At 46.1% G+C, this 19,598-nt stretch overlaps 1 protein-coding gene across 1 annotated transcript in view; it reads right to left on the bottom strand.

Moving 5' to 3' along the window:
* LOC119463928 (venom metalloproteinase antarease-like TtrivMP_A) overlaps positions 1 to 19,598 on the bottom strand; it is a 143,225-nt gene that overhangs the window by 20,794 nt on the left and 102,833 nt on the right. The window contains 4 exon segments of the mRNA XM_037725414.2: positions 3,035 to 3,106; positions 3,272 to 3,392; positions 6,328 to 6,420; positions 7,650 to 7,816. Of these exon segments, the coding sequence (XP_037581342.2) occupies positions 3,035 to 3,106; positions 3,272 to 3,392; positions 6,328 to 6,420; positions 7,650 to 7,816 (453 nt within the window).

Below are 19,598 nucleotides of genomic sequence, written 5' to 3'. Positions count from 1 at the left end.
GGTTACAAGTTTTATCAGTAGCATAAACGGCTGTAAACACTGGCTTACGAACTAAATGAACGAGCACATTGCCACGCGAGCACAGGCAAACACGAACAGATATCGCTCAATGACCGCGCACACTCGCTATCCGAACGCTGGCTTGATAAAGAGTGGTTGAGGTGGGGACGACTTCCCCTTTGTGCAGCCTCTCGCTTATAGGCGAATAAGGCGCGCGAAAACGCCGCGCACACGAAGCTATCTCGGGTCCCCTAGCCTTCGACCGTACCACAGATTACGCCCAAGATAAGCCGCGCGCGGCCGCGCTCAGCTGCTGCAGGCGGAGTAGAAGATGAGATGCGCCCTAACCTGCCCTCCCTCCCAGCGCGTGCACATCTCCCCTATCAATACTTGTTTTGGAGACCTTATGATCCGGACACAAGTTTGTTGAAATCAATAAATGCAGCAGGGAACATACTGAACTTCTCCACAGATGTTGAGAAAAACTAGTCTTCACTTTGAATCTTCTTCATGCTCTTTCTGAATAAAAACCGAACGGCTATGTTTTTTAACAGCGGAGCTATTCTTGGTCGACCTTGTGCCATCGTGCTGCTTGGCGTCACGCTGGTCGCGTGACCTGGCCGCAAGAGGGGCGAGAGAGACAGGCAGCGGCGCAGCGGCGCAGCGCCTAGAGAGGCGGGAGTGAGGCAGACAGCTGCGCCACGCCGAGAATGGGGCGAGTGAGTCAGGCAGCCAATGAGCGTTTGCGAAAAGCAGGTCAGTGAGCGGACGTCAGGCAGTTGCAGTCAAAATCCATGACTAGCTAAGAGGCCACCTCCTAGTATTCGCAGGTTGATCGGTCTACCAGAACCCCAAATCGGCGGCAGCTGCCTGCGTGGTGCCGGCAACGGGGGCATGCATCCAGTGCCGCCTTCCCTTCCCGGCAAGCTCTACGGCAGCTGAACTGGCGGGACTGCACCTGACAGTTGACCACCTGGCACCCCACATGCCTCAGGCACCGGTGGCTATCATAATGGACTCAAGGCCGGCCCTCCAGGCGCTTCTTCAGCCTGATCAGGCCGGCATCCCAGCCAAAACTGGTTTTGGCACGTAAAACCCCAGAATGAATAAGACTGTGGCCCTGCTACTAGCAAAACTGACAGCCATCAGGGCGAGTGGCGTCTCCCTGTCCTTGCACTATGTGCCATTCCATGTAGGTATAACACGCAATGAGGCGGCGGATGCGCCTGCCAAAGCTGCACACCATGGGCGGTGCCAGTTACAACGGCAGTGGCGGCCTGCGACTGCTCTTGGCAGCTTCTGCGGCAACTGCTGACAGTGGCTCACTCTGACCAACGGGTGGCTAACGGACACCCCCCCCCCCCCCCTCCGGGACCAATCCCAGAGACGAGTTTCGGCAGATAGGACTTGACCACGGTGTAAAAAGGAAGGTGATCCGACGGCGGCGCGAGGCGCGGCCACTTAGTGTGACTCTATGCACGCCGCTGCCGCAAGGGGCAGCACCTAGCTGTTCTGGGGGCCACTTTTTCGCACGCTTTGCTGGCGCTTTTATGGGCACGCGCGGCATAAGTGCTTTATTTCGATGAATATATCTCGTTCGCCTGCTTAAAACGACTCTACTTGGTTGGGGGAACGTCCCTTTATATTTCTGCCGACATTCCGATTGACTTCGACGCGGCGAGCAGCGGTAAGCACAGCGCGCCGTCTGCTCGAGCAGACGACGCGTCTGTCTCGTGTTCGAAATGACGGTATTTTGACTATAATTGGCATGAAACCTTCTACCTGCTCAGAATTTGGCGTCTAAATAACGAAAAATTGCATATCTTTGGGTATGGGTGTTTAAATGCTGACAGAGGTCGTAAATTGTCCACTGTTGTGCCGCTTCTCCAAGGCCTCCTGAATACGTGCTGCCCCTAGCGGCGGCGCTCACTTCCGGTCACACGAAGTGGCCGTTCTCTCGCCCCAGCGCGGGCGCGCCGTCGGAGCAGCTATTTTCTTACACCGTGGACTTCACACTGTTACTACGCCTCTGGCCTGCCGCACGAAAGCACAAGGTGGACCGCTGCCCTTCACCAGCCTGCAGCAGATGCGGGTCACCAGAGACATTGGGGCACATCATGTGCTTTTGCCCCACACTTGCGCAACAGCGACACGCCATGGTGAGCACCTACCACCGGCTAGGCCTTCCGGCTTCAACGGTGGAGGACATCCTGCGCCCAAAACAGTCACCAGCCCAGGTTCTGAGGGCCCTCCTGGAGTTTGCGGTGCCGGCCTGACTTGCCTCCCTTTAGCGGGCCTCCATGGCCGCCAGCGTAAACACGCGTCACGGACATGCTGACGCTTGCCTCCTCCCCTTCTCTCACTTCCTAACTTTACACCCTCTCTCACCCCCTCCCTAGTCACTGAGCCGTGCCCCCACATGGGCGGCAGAAGACAGTTACTCTTCTTCCATCAAAATCACTATATATATATATATATAGTAGTAACTGGATTTTTCAATGGGCCAAGCGTATTTAGGAAAATCAGAAGCACAACTTCGCGGTTATCTTAGGTTTATTATTTTCCCAACAGTTTCAGGTCGGTGGACCGACCTTTTTCAAGGGTATACTATATATATATATATATATATATATATATATATATATATATATATATATATATAGTGAGAGGCTCGGTGTGGTATAAGCAAAAGAAGTCAGTTCTTTATCGGCATTCGTTCTACGAGAATGGCCAAGACTGCTTATACTCCCGAAGAAGTCACCCGACGTGAGCGCCAGCGAGAGCTTGCTCACGTCGTGAGTAACGCGCTAGGAACGCCGTCTCCCGTGGACGCCGACGCGTCCCACTCCTAGCAAGTAGCGCCGGTTGGGCCAGCCAAGCGGCCACGAATGCACAGCTTCGCTGTTCGGCCATCTTCACGGACTGGAAGGGGCGGTGATTTTTTAAAATATTCTGGTCGACTGGCCTCTGATCCGCCTGCTTCGCTTTACAATAGTTTAGGCTAGAAGAATGCCGCATATCAAATGGTACTTACAGATTCGGTCCTCACGGTTGCCATTGCTATTCCTGTGCTTGTTACCCTCCTTCAGGCGTAGAATTTCCGACTCTTAAAACATAAATGAATATATAGATTAGACTGGGTTTTATTCAACATTTTATCCTAATCTGTGACTGTGACGGCTTTCGTTTTATGAATGTGAAGCCTTCCAGCACCTATATTTATACCCAGTAAATTCGTACCGCTGCGGAAGAAAAAAGAGAAATTGCTCACCCGCACTGATGAAATTTTCTTTGATATCTACTTCGTATATCTTGTGCAACATCTGACCTTCCAATGAACGTTCGACTTCTGGGAGAGGTTTAATTCTCAGGTTGTCATTGATGATACCTTCCTATACGGAAAAAGGAACCAGGGCAACTATTTACGTCTTCTGACTTTAGTATACTTAACATAAAAATTAACAAAGCTGTTATCAACAACGGGTACTCAGTTTTTAATATTGGCGTTTGAAAGGATTTAACAAAGCAGGTTGCAAAACTAAACGGTATAAGGCCTTTAAATATTAGTTATTGAACACAAAGTAGATTTGGTGGTAACAGCGAGAGTTTATTGTGGAAAGCACAAATTGAGCGGCCAGATAACGAAGCTTGTGTTGGTGATATTCCTAGAATGCACTATCCATCCTTTAATCTTGTGGTACCCAAACACAGTTCCACACGGAGGGAAATGAAAACAATTCGTGACCTTCATTTATGGCCGTATTTGTGCAAGAGAAAAACAGCAAAACTTTATTTAAGCAAGAGCCTAATTAAAACAGGAATTACGTAACTTGAGATTTGTTTTCTAAATTATTCCCCAACAAAATATCGCTTCAGCGCTTCAGAAAATCAAATATTGGCTGTGAGTTAAGCTTAACGTGACTGAACCAGAATTTCGAGGAATTACGTTGGGCATTATAGAGTTTTTAACATGAAATGTGATGTAAACGCGAAGAACTGCTGCAGACATCAGTTCATTCCTGCAGCAGCTCCGTGTCACGTTAAAAACGTAGGTTCATCTATTCGTCGTTATAGGTGTTGCTTATTGATCGTATACATGTATAAAAAGAAACAAGCACTTCACTAGCAAGTAGGTTACTTGGTTACGAGACATGTCTTGAATCATTCAGACATAATGACCGAAATGCGCGAAAATATGTTGTGAGCTAAGGCACCAAATAACCATTTTGTTACGTTGGTTACAACGCAATATTTCCAAACATCGGGCTTCATTTTCTCCCAAGATAACTTTCTTCTTTTTTATAGGTAACTAAGTTGGTACAAAGGATGCTTGCCTAACAGGAAACAAACACGTACGACATGTACGTGAGCTGCCAGCTGCAATTTTTTATTGAACTATATCTTGTGTGTGACGATAAAAAAGCTACAATCAATGGGTGCATGCAACGCCTTCTAGATAACAGGCCTATGCACTCTGCTTTATGACAGCATGCTACTTGGACCAAAATTTCCATCGCCAAGCCCTACGTGACGCAAGTGATGACGTCAGAATCACCACGACTTATTCGGGGGCGTCCCCATTATGTTCTAGGGTAGTCCGGAAAGGTATAGCATGCCGCCACAGAAAGGTAGTATGACGCCACGGATCGAAGTGCACCTGCCTTGTGCTATATACGTAGGACGGGTTAATGAGTGTCAATAGATCTCTGAACTTGAACGCTAAGAGGCCAAATGTCAGTGAGTAAGGTTCTGTAGCCGTATGTACTACGCCTACAAATGTGTTGGTGAATCGCTCTGCTCTTTATGGAATTTCGCAAACTAAAAATAAATTCTGTGGTGTTACGTGCCCAAACCCCGATCTGATTAAGAGGCACGCCGTAGTGGGGACTCCGGGTAAATTTTTATCACCTGGGGTTCTTTAAGGTGTACCCAATGCTCAGTACACGGGCGTTCTTTACATTTCGCCCCCATCGAAATGCGGCCGCCGCGTACTGGATTCGATCCCATGGGTCTCGTACGCTGAAGCGCAACGCCATAGCCAATTTCGCAAACTAGCAACGGTAGCTGGACATTCTCACTGCCACTCATATGCGACTTCAAGCGCATTATTCTTTTAATAAAGTTAAAATTTCGTTGCCATTCTTTCCGGGGTTGGGCGGGATTCTCGAAACTGCGGTAGCGTGAGTCACGTGGCGGGGTAACGTGGTGGACTCCTTGCGCATCACTCCACTTTATTCCCGGATGTATCACATGCCTTTCCTTGTTTCGTGCTTTAAGTTATGTATACAAAAAGAAAAAGTCGCATTATCGGCGGAAAAGCGAAGCATCCATTGCGATAGCAACCTAGTGGACAGCTATACGAAGTAAGGATAGTTGTTTCATTGGCCTTATAAACTTGTAAACATAGGCATACTAACTAAATTATCAAGCATGGTGTCACGCGCGCACAAGCAAACATGAACGCCTCTCACTCGATGACCGCGGAAACTCGCTGTCAAAACGCTGTAGTGAGTAAGCGCGGCAGCAGCAGCGAGCGAATTGACCTTCGTGCCGCCGCTCGCATCAACGCGAATTTAGCCGCGAAACCGCGCAGAAGAGGAAGGACTCTGCCCCCACCGCAGAGGGCTTTCAAGATACAGCCGCCCGGGCAGAAGCGCGCGGCGTAGTACGTGGCCTCCCCTCTCCCTACCCTCCCTTCAGAGCCTTGCGGCCCGGCGGACATGCGCAGTCGCTCGGGCGGCGGGGAGTAAACCCCTCCCCCTTCCTACCCTCCCCCCGGAGCGTTGTGCGGGACTGGAAGAGTGTGCGCTTCCTTCCCGCTCTTGCGTGTGCGAGATTGAGCCGCGTTCGCCGGCTCACCCTCGAACGCTTTGACTCGCACATGGAGCATATACGGCGCGCAGCGACGATTTTATTGCCCGTGGACTTTATACGGGACCTCACGGCAACGGCGACGACAGAAATGCGCCTTGAGTGTCCGTATAATTATTATCGCTATAAAACGCCGGGTGAAGAAAGTCCGGCGGACCACAGCTAATATAGCGCAGTCCATGGTAATAATTATTTATGCTTTTCATAATGAATTTTCGAGACTGGCATCAAAATGTCTTTAATTACATTAGCCTTCCGTATATTACGACGAGAGATTTTCTTACTGTTTCCGGCCAAAATGTTAGAGGTGCAGAAAAGATCCGAAGAAATGGGGACAGAAAAAAAAGGGAAAATGAAGTGCTTCTTCTTTAAACTTGGTGCGTTTGCCTTACTCATTCCTTTACATATTAGTTCATGTGATCAGCATGCATGGTGTTTGCCGAAATAATTACTTACGACTGCCACGTTGCCATCTTTCTGTCGTACCGTTACAGAGGATTGGTAATGTGCATCATGGTATATAATCTCTTGAATATGAGATGTCTGTACCTGCAAACGCAATTATTGTTAGCGCTATGAAATGCAGGTCATTTTCATTGCATAATGTTTTTATTTCTTTACGCTAATATTTAATTTCTGAGGAATCCGGAATTAGGTTATTTCATGGCACTTATTTCCAGCTTCGTCAGCTGCATAATACAAATATTTTATAAGGTACTCCCAGTTTGATTTTTTTTAGATTGGCACAATGCTTCACCTGTGTAAATAGCGTATTTGCGTTTTAATTTTGTTTATTTTAACGGAGATACCAAGCGGCCTACGAGCTTATGTAAATGACGGCACTTGTCATGGATGAGTGTAGAAAAGTGTAAAGGCAGGGTAATTAACGAGACGCACTTCCAATTTGCTACCTTCCAGTTTTGCCTCCATGAATTGCAGACTCGGAAGCCACAATTGATGGGGGCAAAATGCCAATGTGTTCGACCACGTGCACTTAGATTTGCACGCACGTTAAAGGGCCTCCACATAAGCCACTGTGTAGTTTGGGGTCGTTAAAAGCCAGAATCTAGTTTTAAGAGATTACATTATACCGACATCAGTGGCTACCAGCAGCTGTGTGCCTGTATTCTTGATAGCCTGTTGTAAGACGAGGTCACGTGTAATCTGCTTCTCTTGAGTCAGGTTTGTGAAATCTTCTGCTACGCCGTCGTTCCTCGTATGTAGGTGTTGTAAGAAAAAAAAAGAAATTTACATTTCGGGTAATAATGATGACTACCATCGCAGTCCACCATAATTGCAAGATGGCCTCAGTGGCTCTACAGTTGAAACGGATTTACATCGTCAGTCACGTGCCACAGACTATGTGTTGAAGCTTCGTAGAGCGAAATTCATGCAATTTCACCAACGACAGAATGATATGTGAAACAATTCCAGACTAATGTGGAATTCTGAACATGGTTATACGCAAAACATTTTATTGGATAGGGTGAGTGGTAGTTGGAAAATCCATTTCCATAAGCAATGTACTAATTTCACAGGCGAATTTTATGTGCCACAGCTTTGTATTCCTCACGGAATAACGCACATCGCTTTCAATGAATGAATATATTGCGATGACCATACACTTCCCCATTCGTGTATTGTAACGTAACAATGATCGAACACGTCATTCATCCACGAGAAAGACATCTGAAGATTAAGTAGAAACACTCCATTTCTATTCTTAGAAGCTGTTTTGATTCTGACTAACTGCAAAACATGCAAGCTCTTGCACTTACTGTTTCCACCTCGTTTAGATCTTTGCTATTTGTAACAAAGACGAGGTTGTCAGCCAGTACGGTGCTCCTTTCAAGATTGAGCGTCATCTTCTCGTTAAGCTGAAGAACCAACTTTCCAGCTGTCGTACGCTCTTGTAATATACGAGGATATACATGAAGTTCTTTTGCTGCTCCATGAAAAAATACATGGGAGAAATTCAAATAATATCAGAACTTATAGTTGAGCTACGTAACTAAGAACGCAAGTCGATTACTAAATTAACCTATGAATTCAGCTATTGCAATATAAAGAACAGAATGGGAAAAGTAAGCTGCTGGGCTTTTCGAAGATAAAATAGGATAGTTACATTTTAAATTATTCGCAATTTCAAATGTCACGCAGCCGGCCAGACGTTGAAGTATTTGTTTCAAGTCTAAAATGCCGAAGAGCAGTAATTTTTTCCACTAGAGTTTCTTCCGATTTGTTATAATATGACTTAAGAGCGAAAACGGTATTCTTAGGGATTATGACGAGATCGTAAGGTTGGCGAACATTGCCAATATTTTTCACCGCATTAAAACAGCTCCTGGTGAACCCCTGTATGCAATGAGCCATTATATAATTAATTTAGTTCAGTGCAGTTCAAGTAATGGTCGTGAGGGCACACAGACACATACAAGTTCCATATAAACACAGATACGGAGTACGTTTCTACATAGAAACAGCTTAGTGAAAATAAGGTGCGTGCAGCGTTCACAAGCAAACATTCTTTCTACAAAACTTCTCTTATTACGTTGCCAAAACTGCACGTGAAAATCGGGAAATACCCAAAAGGGAATAGCATATAGCATTAGAATTGTATTATGGTAACTTTAATCGATCTACAGCATTATATAGCCATTACCATCGCCGCACCAGTAATGATACAAAAAATTGACCATACGTCTACTCACTCACCTGCATAGCAGTACATCATAAGTTGTATGAGTGCAATAACGGCGAGCATTATTTTCTGGGTGTCGTACATCAAGCACGTATGCTGCCCCGACTGAGCAGTGCTATATGTGGGCAACGTCCACTGCACCTGCACAATATAAGCACCCTAGACAAAGAACTGAACACGCCTTTATACGTCTTGTCGTGTCAGGTCTTGTCAAAGGGCGAGAATTTCCATCATTGTGTCATACAGTGCGAATGACGTGCTAAGGTTATAGGCTTTAGGGTCACCAATGCTTGTCTAAAGGCAACGCGTGGCGAACTGACGCTGAACTTTGAATAAACTTGTCCAATATCGCTACCTGAAGGATGGGGGTGCATCATTCTTCTTTCAAGTCCGTCGATCACCACCCGAAGACACAATACGCTGATATTTGGTGCCTGGAGCCACGCCGTAGTATGCCTGATTGCACGAAATGTGAACTTTTATTCAGTAGGTCAGTCGTTACGCTGTATTTCAGCAATTGGCCACTTTGATACTATCATCAAAGAACCGAAGTCACTGGAGTGTTTTACGATCGATCGCTGCATGTCGTTATAATGGCCCAGAGTTTCAAAGAGAATAAAATGTCTGTTTAGAACTCTGTAAAAATAAAGGTTCAGCCAACACGCTTGCAAACGTATTAAACGAGATTTCTTACACGGCAACGAGTGGGACTGAACAGACATGCGTGTCGACGCAGTTCCTAAAAAAAAGAAAGGAAAAAACTATACTTTGGAGGGAGATTGTAGTTTGGTTACATTCGCAGCATGTCCTGTTGCACAAAAACAGCTGAGTTCCTGGACGCATAGATTTAGTAATAATTCCTGCACCAATTTTTCACGCTGCAGAGTACATTTCGATACGTATTCGACCTATGATGCTAACGTGATGATGCCGCTGCGAGCATGGCGCTTTGCAGAAATATACAGGGTGTTTCAGCGAACACTTTCAAATATTTGTAAAGGTTGCCTGTGGCAGATAGCAGAATTCTAGTTCATGAGCTGGTCCTAAACTCGAAGAGGCTGATATTACTCCGGGTGTATACCGGGTATTCGCTGAAACACCCGCTGTTTACAGCCAATGCCTGTTGCAGTGCTAGTAAGCATGGCATATTTGACAACGTATAACGAGGAAACCAGCCACACATTTCTGGTTTTGACAGCGTGCCCTGCAACCAGAACGAGGGACACCTCAATTATTTTAGACGTGTGCAATTTTTATCAATCAATCAATCATCAATCAATCAATCAATTAATTAGTTCACTCATGTATCAATCTACGTGGACGGGGTCATTGGGATGGGGGCAGGGCCAGAAACGGCGTGGGCAGCGACACTGGCATCGGCTGAAGCCTCCGGTTGGCCACTCTCTTCGCCTGGAGGTCTAGTAGGGCAGTAGGTCGCGGGTTTTAATGAGGATAAACGAAGAGACTTCCAGGCGTTTGCGCCGCCGTGGTGGTAGGCTGATATGGCCGTCTAACGGAGGATAAAAGTGTAGTCTCATAAAACGAGTGAGGTCTTGAAGTGGTGGCGAATGATAAAGCTGGAGACTACTTGAAGAGTGCGGCTTGAAGAATTCCTCTATCGTGTGAACGCTTGCTTACCCATGAAGGAAAAGAAAATAGGGGTGAGGGCTGTGAGGGTGTGGGGTACAGTGAATCAAGCATTTGATAAACATAACGAACTCTTTTGAATAGCTTCCGTACATTGAGTACGTTGTGCAAAAAGTACGTGTATTTGATATCTTTCCTAAATTTAATGAAAGAATCTAGAATTTAAAAAATGAAAAAAAAAAACAGGCAAGTTCGCACTCGGTCGTGCAAACCTTAGGCACAGCGAAACTGTCGATCCGCATGTCTTACTGGTTGCTACTGCTAGGTATCAACTTGGTTGCTGCTAGGTCTTAAGTTGGTTTAACTTTACTGCGCATGTAGGGAAGGTATTCTCGAGCGATTATTTTCGGAGGTACCTTTCCTTTCGCGACATTTCGCGAGACCAGCGCTGGACGCGTCGGCGCCTACGAGCGACAGCGTTCCTGGCATGCCACAAACGCAGGCAGGCTAACCAATGTTGGCACAGCGCCAAGGACGCTCTTGCTTGCTGACGCCGAACGCGTTGGAGGCTAGCCGCTCGATATTTAGCGAAAGTTGACACGACTAGGCGCAGCTCCTTTTATGGCAAACTCCGAGGCCAAGCGCAGGCACACTGCGCGAAAGCTATGCACAGTGTACGGGCGACGTGCAGCAGACGACACGCCGGGATGACGTCACGGCGCATGCTCATAGCGCGCAGCTGGCGGTTGCTCGGCGGAGCCGTGCTTGGGTCGGGCGAAGCGAGTGCGCACCTGCGCCGGCGGTTACTAGGCAACGCGAGGTGACGTCATCGCTACTGCTTCGGCGCATGCGCGGCTAGGCAATGCGGACGGCGTCGGCAGCAGCTCTGCGCGTTGCCTCATTCGTGCTGCTACAATTTCTTTCTCTCTCTATCGCTCTCATTTTCTCTTTCCCTCTCCCGAGCATTGCGCGCGCCGCACGCATCCTCTCCTTCCCTCTCCTTAACGCCCCATGTCAAGGCAACATGTGCATGGCCCGGAGAGGAGGCGAGGCACACGCCGCTCCACGAGGTGGTTGCTAGGCAACGCAGTGACGTCATAGCTTGGCGAGATTTAGGGGCAGCAGGCGGCACCTTTTACGGTTAGCTAAAACAGCTTCGCTGTTAAAAAAACTGGACATTCATTACCAGTATTGCAAAGGTACGAAACTTTCCGCAATTAAATTTCATTGGAATCAAATCAACACGCAGTTTTCAGGACTGGTTAATTCTCTTGGTTCATTGACCGATTCGAACTGCTATCTAATTGGTCGGAACGATAGTCACCAGACTGTTGTCAGAACAGTTTACATGCAATTAGCATTCTTTGCCTACTTCAGCCGTTTAGAGCCTATCTATCTATCTATCTATCTATCTATATATCCATCTATCTTGCTTGTCGCAACTTGTTTTTCGCTGATAAGGGGATAAGTCATACCCCTATGCCAAGGTAAATATACGTAATAGCGAAGCTACCATAGAAGCCCATACGTTCAGAGCATTGCGGTTCATCAGCGGTTCAGGGGGCTTAGCGCCATTTCTGTGACTCTGCGCTATCTATCTATCTATCTATCTATCTATCTATCTATCTATCTATCTATCTATCTATCTATCTATCTATCCTCTTACGACGCCCCAGCGGCACAAGTTATCTACCAGCTTGGTCCGCTAGGTACGTGCTCATGGACGGAATGCCATCGTAAATCATTCCATCGTTCTCATTCCAGTTTCGTCACCCTGTTGTAGCCATACCGCCGTCGTCGGGCGTCATCCCAAATGCCCTTATGCCATCGTCGCTGTGCTGTCGCCGTTAATCATCCTTATCTTTTCAGAAAAGTCATCTCGTTGTCGTCGTACGATCACCGTCATGCTGTCGCCGTCACACCGCCTTTCATCGTTCCATCGATTTCATTCTATCTTCGTCAATCCGTAATCGTCACTGCGTCGTCATCACACAATCGTCATGTTGTCATGCTCATGGGTGACCTTGGCAAGCGAGTGACATTGCATATAGTGGGCCTTTGGCAGACTGGGCTTATGGTATGTACCATATATACCATATAGCCTAAGCATATATACCATATAACAGTTTATACCATATACCATATAGCCTAAGCAGCGGTAGTCCCAGAGTGGCCCCTACTCATTTTAAATAAACGTGACTTGAGCATTATGATGTGTCGCTGCATTTGCTGATTGCTAATCGCATTACCGTCGACAGTCATGGTGAGATGGGTTCTGTCGTAATTTTTTTAGATGGTGAAACAAACAACAAGTTTCCTTTAAAAAGTCACCTATTTCCTATGCAGATGTATCAGCCGTCATGAAATGCTTCAGGCTATATTGCACCTAGACCTATTAGATAAACTCAGTCGTTACCCTCTTCACGCGCCACGGAGTACCGAAAAATTTTCATCGACATTTTATTTCATTTCTGTATTGCGTTTCCTCTAGCTCGTGTTGCCAATATAAACACCAGCCGTGGAAAACGATTATTTTACTTGTCCGCCCGGATGCAGTGCATCAGGAACATTTCTTCGTCTTAGTCTCCTCAGTACGTATTACCGCCTTTTGCCTTTAATCACACTTTCGCCGGCAAACAACTTATCCACAATCTGTCCATGTATTTCATTCCTATAGCGGCACCTGTCACAAACAGCACCTAATACATCCAAGACTTCTTCGCATAAAGTAAACTCAAATCAAATTTATTTCTGTTCGCCCATCATAAAGCCGCGCAGAACGTTTTGTGGCCTTCCTTCTGCTTTCTTACATCGCTGGTACACTGGCCAGTACAGAAACAAAATCATGCAGCGCACTGCAGAAGGCAAAAGCGAGCATGGGTGCAGAGAGCGCCAGGAGCAGACCAACAGGATAGTAGCCGTAGCGATAACCGCGACAGCACCGCCCGTTGGCACAACGAATGAAACAACAAAACACAAAAGAGCATGCCGGAAAGAAAATACGAGGCAACACATTTCCTTTCCAACACACAATGCCGTCATCTTACTTTCATTAATCGTAGGTTCCAAAGATAGAGCCAAATATACAAAATGTATTTAATTTTCCGTTGGCAACCCAGAAACATGGCGACGCTATTTGCCAGATACCGAAACTAGCCGAGCTGTCACCCCACTGCTTTTTATGGAAACGTGCCAAAATGGAAACGTGCCAGCAAATGCGCTATTATGTCGGCAGTGCTTAACTTTTGTTTACGCTTCCATCTTCTACGATGGCGTCCCACGCCCGCCGATACTCGTTCTTGTTTTTGTTTGCTCGTATATACTCGTAATTGGCCAGGAAATGCAGAAAAAGCACGTTTCACAAAAATAAATGTAGATTTTTCTTCCTGGTTTCGTGGCTGGTCCTCCGTTTCTGTATTTTTTTCTTTCTCTTTACTACCGTTTGTCGTTCTACCGCCGAGTACGTAAAAAACAGAAGATCAGGGATGATGATGAGCTATGTGACATATGAAAACAATAAAGTACGTTAATATTTCTCACCGCATATATATATATATATATATATATATATATATATATATATATATTATGAACGAGAAGAAGGGGAACCGAGGGGCCCGATTATTATTAATCATATCATAACAAGCCAACAAACAGTGACACCAAGGACAACATAAGGGAACTTACTTGTACTTACTAATTGAATTAAAGAAATGACAAATGAATGGAAATGTATGAAAAAACAACTGTCCGCGGGTGGGGAACGATCCCACGTCTTCGCATTACGCGTGCGATGCTCTCACCATTGAGCTACCGCGGAGCCGTTCTCCCATCCGCTTTCTGGGGTATATATGTCTTGCAACTAGAACTAACACTGGGAGTGTTAGCCCGCGCCACCACTCACAAACCATGGCGGCGGATGTGGCACATCATTTCTGCCGCAGGCTCACGAGCACGTGATCTTTTTGGATGATGGCAACTGGTCAATAAGCCCACATATGCTACCTGAAGGCATCAATGTTGGCGGATTCAATTCGGCAACATTGATTCGGCAACAATTTCCAATATTCTATCATTTCATTAATTACAAGTAGTAAGTACAAGTAATTTCCCCTGTGTTGTCCTTCGTGTCATATGTTTTTTTTTGCTTCTTATGATATGATTATATATCAGCGCCCACGTCATAACAACAAACATTTAACTCGACGTTATGACCGGGACCGGCCTTTATCAATAATGAGATTGGAAGCACAGAGACCTCTATTTATACATGCTGTCTTTGAGGGTGGAGCATAGGCACGGTCTATCCAAACAGGTCGCGAAGCTTCGGGCGAAAAGCGGCTCAGATCAAATTGCTACCGACATCAGCAAGGGTGGTTATGGTAGTAGCGATTGAAGCTCGACTATGCTGAGAAGGGGACAAACATTACGAAACAAAAACGCGTTTTTTAAAATTAAAACGAGATACAGTTTGATTCATACCACGAAACTAAAATTCCTAATAATTTTTAAATATGTATACGCGTGGCGAGGAAATAAAGGACAACTCTATTTTACTTTCTCATTATCAATAAAAAATTGTAGGACGCTTAAGCTTCGCCTATAAGAGTGGAACGCGACAGCGTTATCGGGCCCCGTTCGCATCGCATTTTTCTTTCAGTGGGCTTCACTGCAACACAGAACGCGGGAAAGCCTGCTTACAAAGACCAAGCTTACACCGATCCACTTAAAGTCGGCTTCACTTTTAAACAGGAATGCATTACTAGGAAGACGTTCTTTCAGGGGCCATATAAGTGGTCTTATATTAAAATGTGAAGGCCCTAGCGCCTTTTTTATTATTATTTTGCTAATTGTTTGCTATTGCCCCGACGCGCCCGTGTCCAAAACGCATTAGGCAGGCCAAGTGCCAATTTGACCTGCCGAGGATTCGAGCGTCATCTGGATATGACTTTCGCAAGTACCCTACCTGAGCGCGCCGATGTTGGTATGGTGAATTGTTGTTACGGTGAAAGAAGTGAATTCTACAAGAACTAAAAATGCCTAGTTTTAGTTTAGCGTGTTTACCGTAATAGTGGGCTTACCGGAATAGCGGGATCGAAATGCGCATTCGCAGAACGCTAGCCGACCCGTACCGTTTAGCGTACGCACGCTTTTTCTCAGATTTAACGTTACCATCTTTGCGTGGTTTACGTAGTTTACGTAAACATGGCGACGGTCCCGGTTGCCCGCTGCGAACTGAATTTGGCGTTGTTTTTGTCGAATTCATTTCGTTAGTAGTAAATGACTGCGTAAACGGATTTTGCTTAGTCTTATGGCGCTTCGACGAGAAAGTGTTATGGGTAACCTTTCAGGAATTTTCGAGATCGCTTCCCGTTTAGAACGCACCTAAACCTAACAAAAAAAGTTTTTTCTGAGATGCAAGCGTCACCTATCGGTAAAGTTGGGAGATAGGCGCGACGACGGCATATGGCCTCTGAGATGGGAAAATTTCGGAGGCTATGGTAGACAGCTTGTACTGCTTGTCTGTTTCGCTGCAGATCGGTGGACATGGGAAGTAGAAATACAACGTGCTCCTGGCTTCTATTGCGCTGCCTCTCGCACTTTCCGGATGCACAAACACATGCAAATAATTAGGTGCCCTATGTATGCGAAATTCAAAGCGTAATGGAATAGCATCCCGCACGTAAACTACGCTATCACGCTATACTATAAAACTCTCTTTCTGCAAAGTTCGTTTGCGGAGCGGTAACGCAATTTCCCTTAACCCCGCTATTACGCTAACGTTAAACTAAAACTGTCTCCTGTCTAATACCATTTTTCAGCGCCCACTATAAGGACGCCGCTATCACTTGCAATGTAATATGGCTCTTGAAGTCTGCAGAAAGGTGCGCTCGTAAAGTTAACCTGTTGCAATGCGCTCCCCTCACACGTTGTGTTGTTTTGCTTGTCGACGTCTGTCCGAGTTTCGTGGCGCGGGTGGTTTAATCGTGGTGTAAATAACAGGGCTAAAAACACGGACAGAAGGAATAACACAGGTGCTCTTCACCTTTCAGAAAATGTATTCGGCCAAGGCAGCCCGGGACCATAGGTCTTGAGTGACGTTGACAAAAACGTTGTACTGTTGCGCCACACATCTTTGAACGAGCATTCATTGCAGTTACTCGAGCTTCACCGCATGATGCTGATGCCCAGCTTCGTTCGCAAGACGGGTGAGGGACCCAGCACTACAGACTCGAAAGAGCCTTGTTCAACGTGAAAAGAGCAAAGGTTCCAAAACTTCAAGATTTCTCCCCTGACGAGAAGGAATGTGACGCGGTTGACGTCTGCACCCGCCGCGCCTCGTCCTCCCGACGATGAGTCGGAAAGGGCATTTAAGGCAGAACCTGCCCATTGTTAGAAGAGAGAGTCACTACCGGACACTCGATCAGTCTGGTGCGCTCTTACCGTTACAAGTACGCTAGTTTCTGTTATTTGCGTATGATCTATAAAACCTTTAATTGCGTCTTCGTCTGCTCCAAGAGTCTGTGTGTCGTGCTGCCTGCAAAGTCGCAATCATCATCATCATCATCATCATTATCATCACCACCACCACCACCACTGCAGGACGACGGCCTCTCCGTGCGGTCTCCAATTACCCTTTTCTTGCGCTTGCTTATTCCAATTTGCGCCTGAAAATTTCCTAACTTCATCACCCCACCTAGTTTTCTGCCGTCCTCGACTGCGCTTCCCTTCTCTTGGTAGTCACTCTGTAACTATATTGCCGCAATGTAGGCTAGATGGCGGAACTGCGTTGGCCAGAAGGAATTTCAGATGGTTGAGCGCTGTCCCGGGCTCTTGGAATCATAGAACCACTCTTGTGGATGAACTTAGCTACTTCCATGATTGTAGTGCAGGGTCGTATCGACCGTCATTTTAAACCGAAGCACTATTTGTCTCTTCCCCGGGGTTTGGCGTTCGTCTTCGGTTCCTCGCTGATTGTATTTGTGGAAATATATATAGACAACCTGACTCTCTGCAATATGTGTGTGCAGGCTTCTGTCATGCTGAGTGGACAACTTGGAATACTGCGTATGTGCCACTGGGCATGTTCCTGAACAGGCAACTTCAGCACTGAGTTTCTGCCACCTGCTTTGTGCCCATTCTTGGCCAATCCTCCTGAATGGTTGTGCCACTAGGACACATTTGGTTATGAGACGGAAATGAGAAAATGAGAAAAATCACCACATTTCCCCCTCGACAAGCCTCGGACATCCCTTTAATCCTCATGACGACGACAGCGAACAGCTACAGGCGACGAAGCTGTGCTCACGTCATTCGCTACTGCGGCGACCTCTCTACCTCAACCAAGACGCGTGTCAGTGAGATTCGAAAATTGATTTGAATCTGCTTAATTATTTCTGTATTATTCGTTGCAGCTGTGTACTTGAAGGGTGTTACTAGTAAAGTCTCATTCCATTTACGCTAGAATATTAAATGAAATAACTCTCAATTCGTGCATACGCACAACGCCATATGGCTTTGTGCATACCATATAGCTTAGTTAACGGAAACTTCCTTGTTCTGTTTATTGAGAGCAACTAGAATCGCTAATTAATAAGATGACATGCTCTAACATGCACTACGTTTCTGTTTCGAATTTGGCTTTTCATTTTTCTGTCTCCCCTTGATCGGGGAAGGAAACTAAATTTTTGGCTTGAAATTGACTTCCCCGTCTTTCGCATCTCATTACGTTTCCCCCTTCAGTGTTGACAATAAACCAGATATGTGCTAAAAAAAGGAAGCAATAAATTATTCACTGAAAGAACCTTGCGCTAGTTTATGCAGTGTATAATGTTCGGAGAAAAACACACAAAGACAGACGGATTTAATGGCCGGCGGAAATAAAAACAGGGGAAAGGTAACTCAGATTTTGAAAAATAAATAATCAGAACAATGAACCGTAATCTTAGGTAAGGAGAAGTCAAGTATTATTCTTTCAAAATAGGCTTAAAATTTGTAATTACATATTTGTGGCATATTTCTGGAATATTTATTTATAACTGCCAGGAGTCTAGAAAACAACGATATGAAATGCCGCTGCATATGACATTTTCTCACAAGAGTAAGACCGTGGCTAAAAAACGGATCTGGTTGAACTTCAGGAACTGGATTAAAAGTTTATAGACTGCCTATGCCCTTCTGCGAACCAACTTCTTCGTATAACTGTAGGATGAAGTTTCGTTCTGACGTATTTTACTTGCGTTGTATTTCGTTCCTCTTGATGGAGGCATAGGTCTTCGCTGTTCGTGTTTCTATTGTTGAATAAAGGTTTCACTGAGATGAAAGAGTATCTAGAACACCTTCTAAGCACTCCATGTTGCCTCTCGAGGGCAATATCTATTTCTCAGGTCGGTTTTGTTGGGTCACTAGACGTCAAACCGAACTAAAGGTGCATTTCCTGCCGATTGACACGGCAAGCTCATTCAAAAGATGTAGGTGACTCGTTGACATAAGCCGTCAGAAGTAGCTTCTATTAGGGAAGCAGGTTCATTTCTGATGTAGGTGCTTTTAACTGTGTCAGCATTTCTATGCTTAACCAACGAGAAAACTGTGCATCCATTCGCCCACCCCGTAATACGATAGCTTTCAAAATATTGGCCCACGCGTATCTCTTCAACGCGAAGCAGCGAAAACACAGCGTGCGGAGCTATCAGCAGTCGGCACTCCCCTGTCCGCATCGCAGATCGCTTTCAAGATACGGTCCCCGCGGCCGTGCCAGACTAAGCTTGATCGGTCCGTGCCCACGTCGGAGTCCTTTTATCACGGTTCAGAATGGTTCGACACGGATGGACAAGGTGCAAAACAGCGATAACGGTTTATGATCGGTACATCATCACCGCACCTGGCGCCGCCACCTGCAGTACTTTGCTTGCGCTATCAATGCCCCTTGCGCCACCGTCCGCACCATTTCTTGTCGCCGCAGCGTTGTCGTTTGTACTGGCCGGATCAAGTGTCATAACACCGATAATGACACCAGACCGCGAGGAGATGAGCAAGTGGAACAATGCTTACGCATACTTGGACAACTACCAGAGGAGTTTCTGCGTGAATTATTTCAACATGCAGAAGACAAGGATGGTTACCCTCGAAGCGCTACAAGAAGCAACCCCGACATGTCAATAAATGCCATCGCATAAAAAAAAAAAAAAAAAAACGTCAGAGCCCTTCTACCCGGTGAAGAGGGAAGTTCAGCGAAGCTGGCGCTCTGGTGGCATTTGCTATGTTGAATTTGGCTACAAATGGGTAAACCGACCCCTTTCGCTACGCACTCGGCAAAGATGCTTCGATGCCGGCTCCGAGTAGCGCAATGGGGTATTACAGCGAAGCAGTATACCTCTACCAGCCAAGGAAATTTTCGTGTCGTTGCCGTAAGCAAAAAACGCCAGGCTAAAAATTGAAT

The sequence above is a fragment of the Dermacentor silvarum genome, chromosome 9 (assembly GCF_013339745.2).
Source record: "Dermacentor silvarum isolate Dsil-2018 chromosome 9, BIME_Dsil_1.4, whole genome shotgun sequence".
NCBI lineage: Eukaryota > Metazoa > Arthropoda > Arachnida > Ixodida > Ixodidae > Dermacentor > Dermacentor silvarum.
This window is presented reverse-complemented; position numbering and strand designations above follow the sequence as displayed.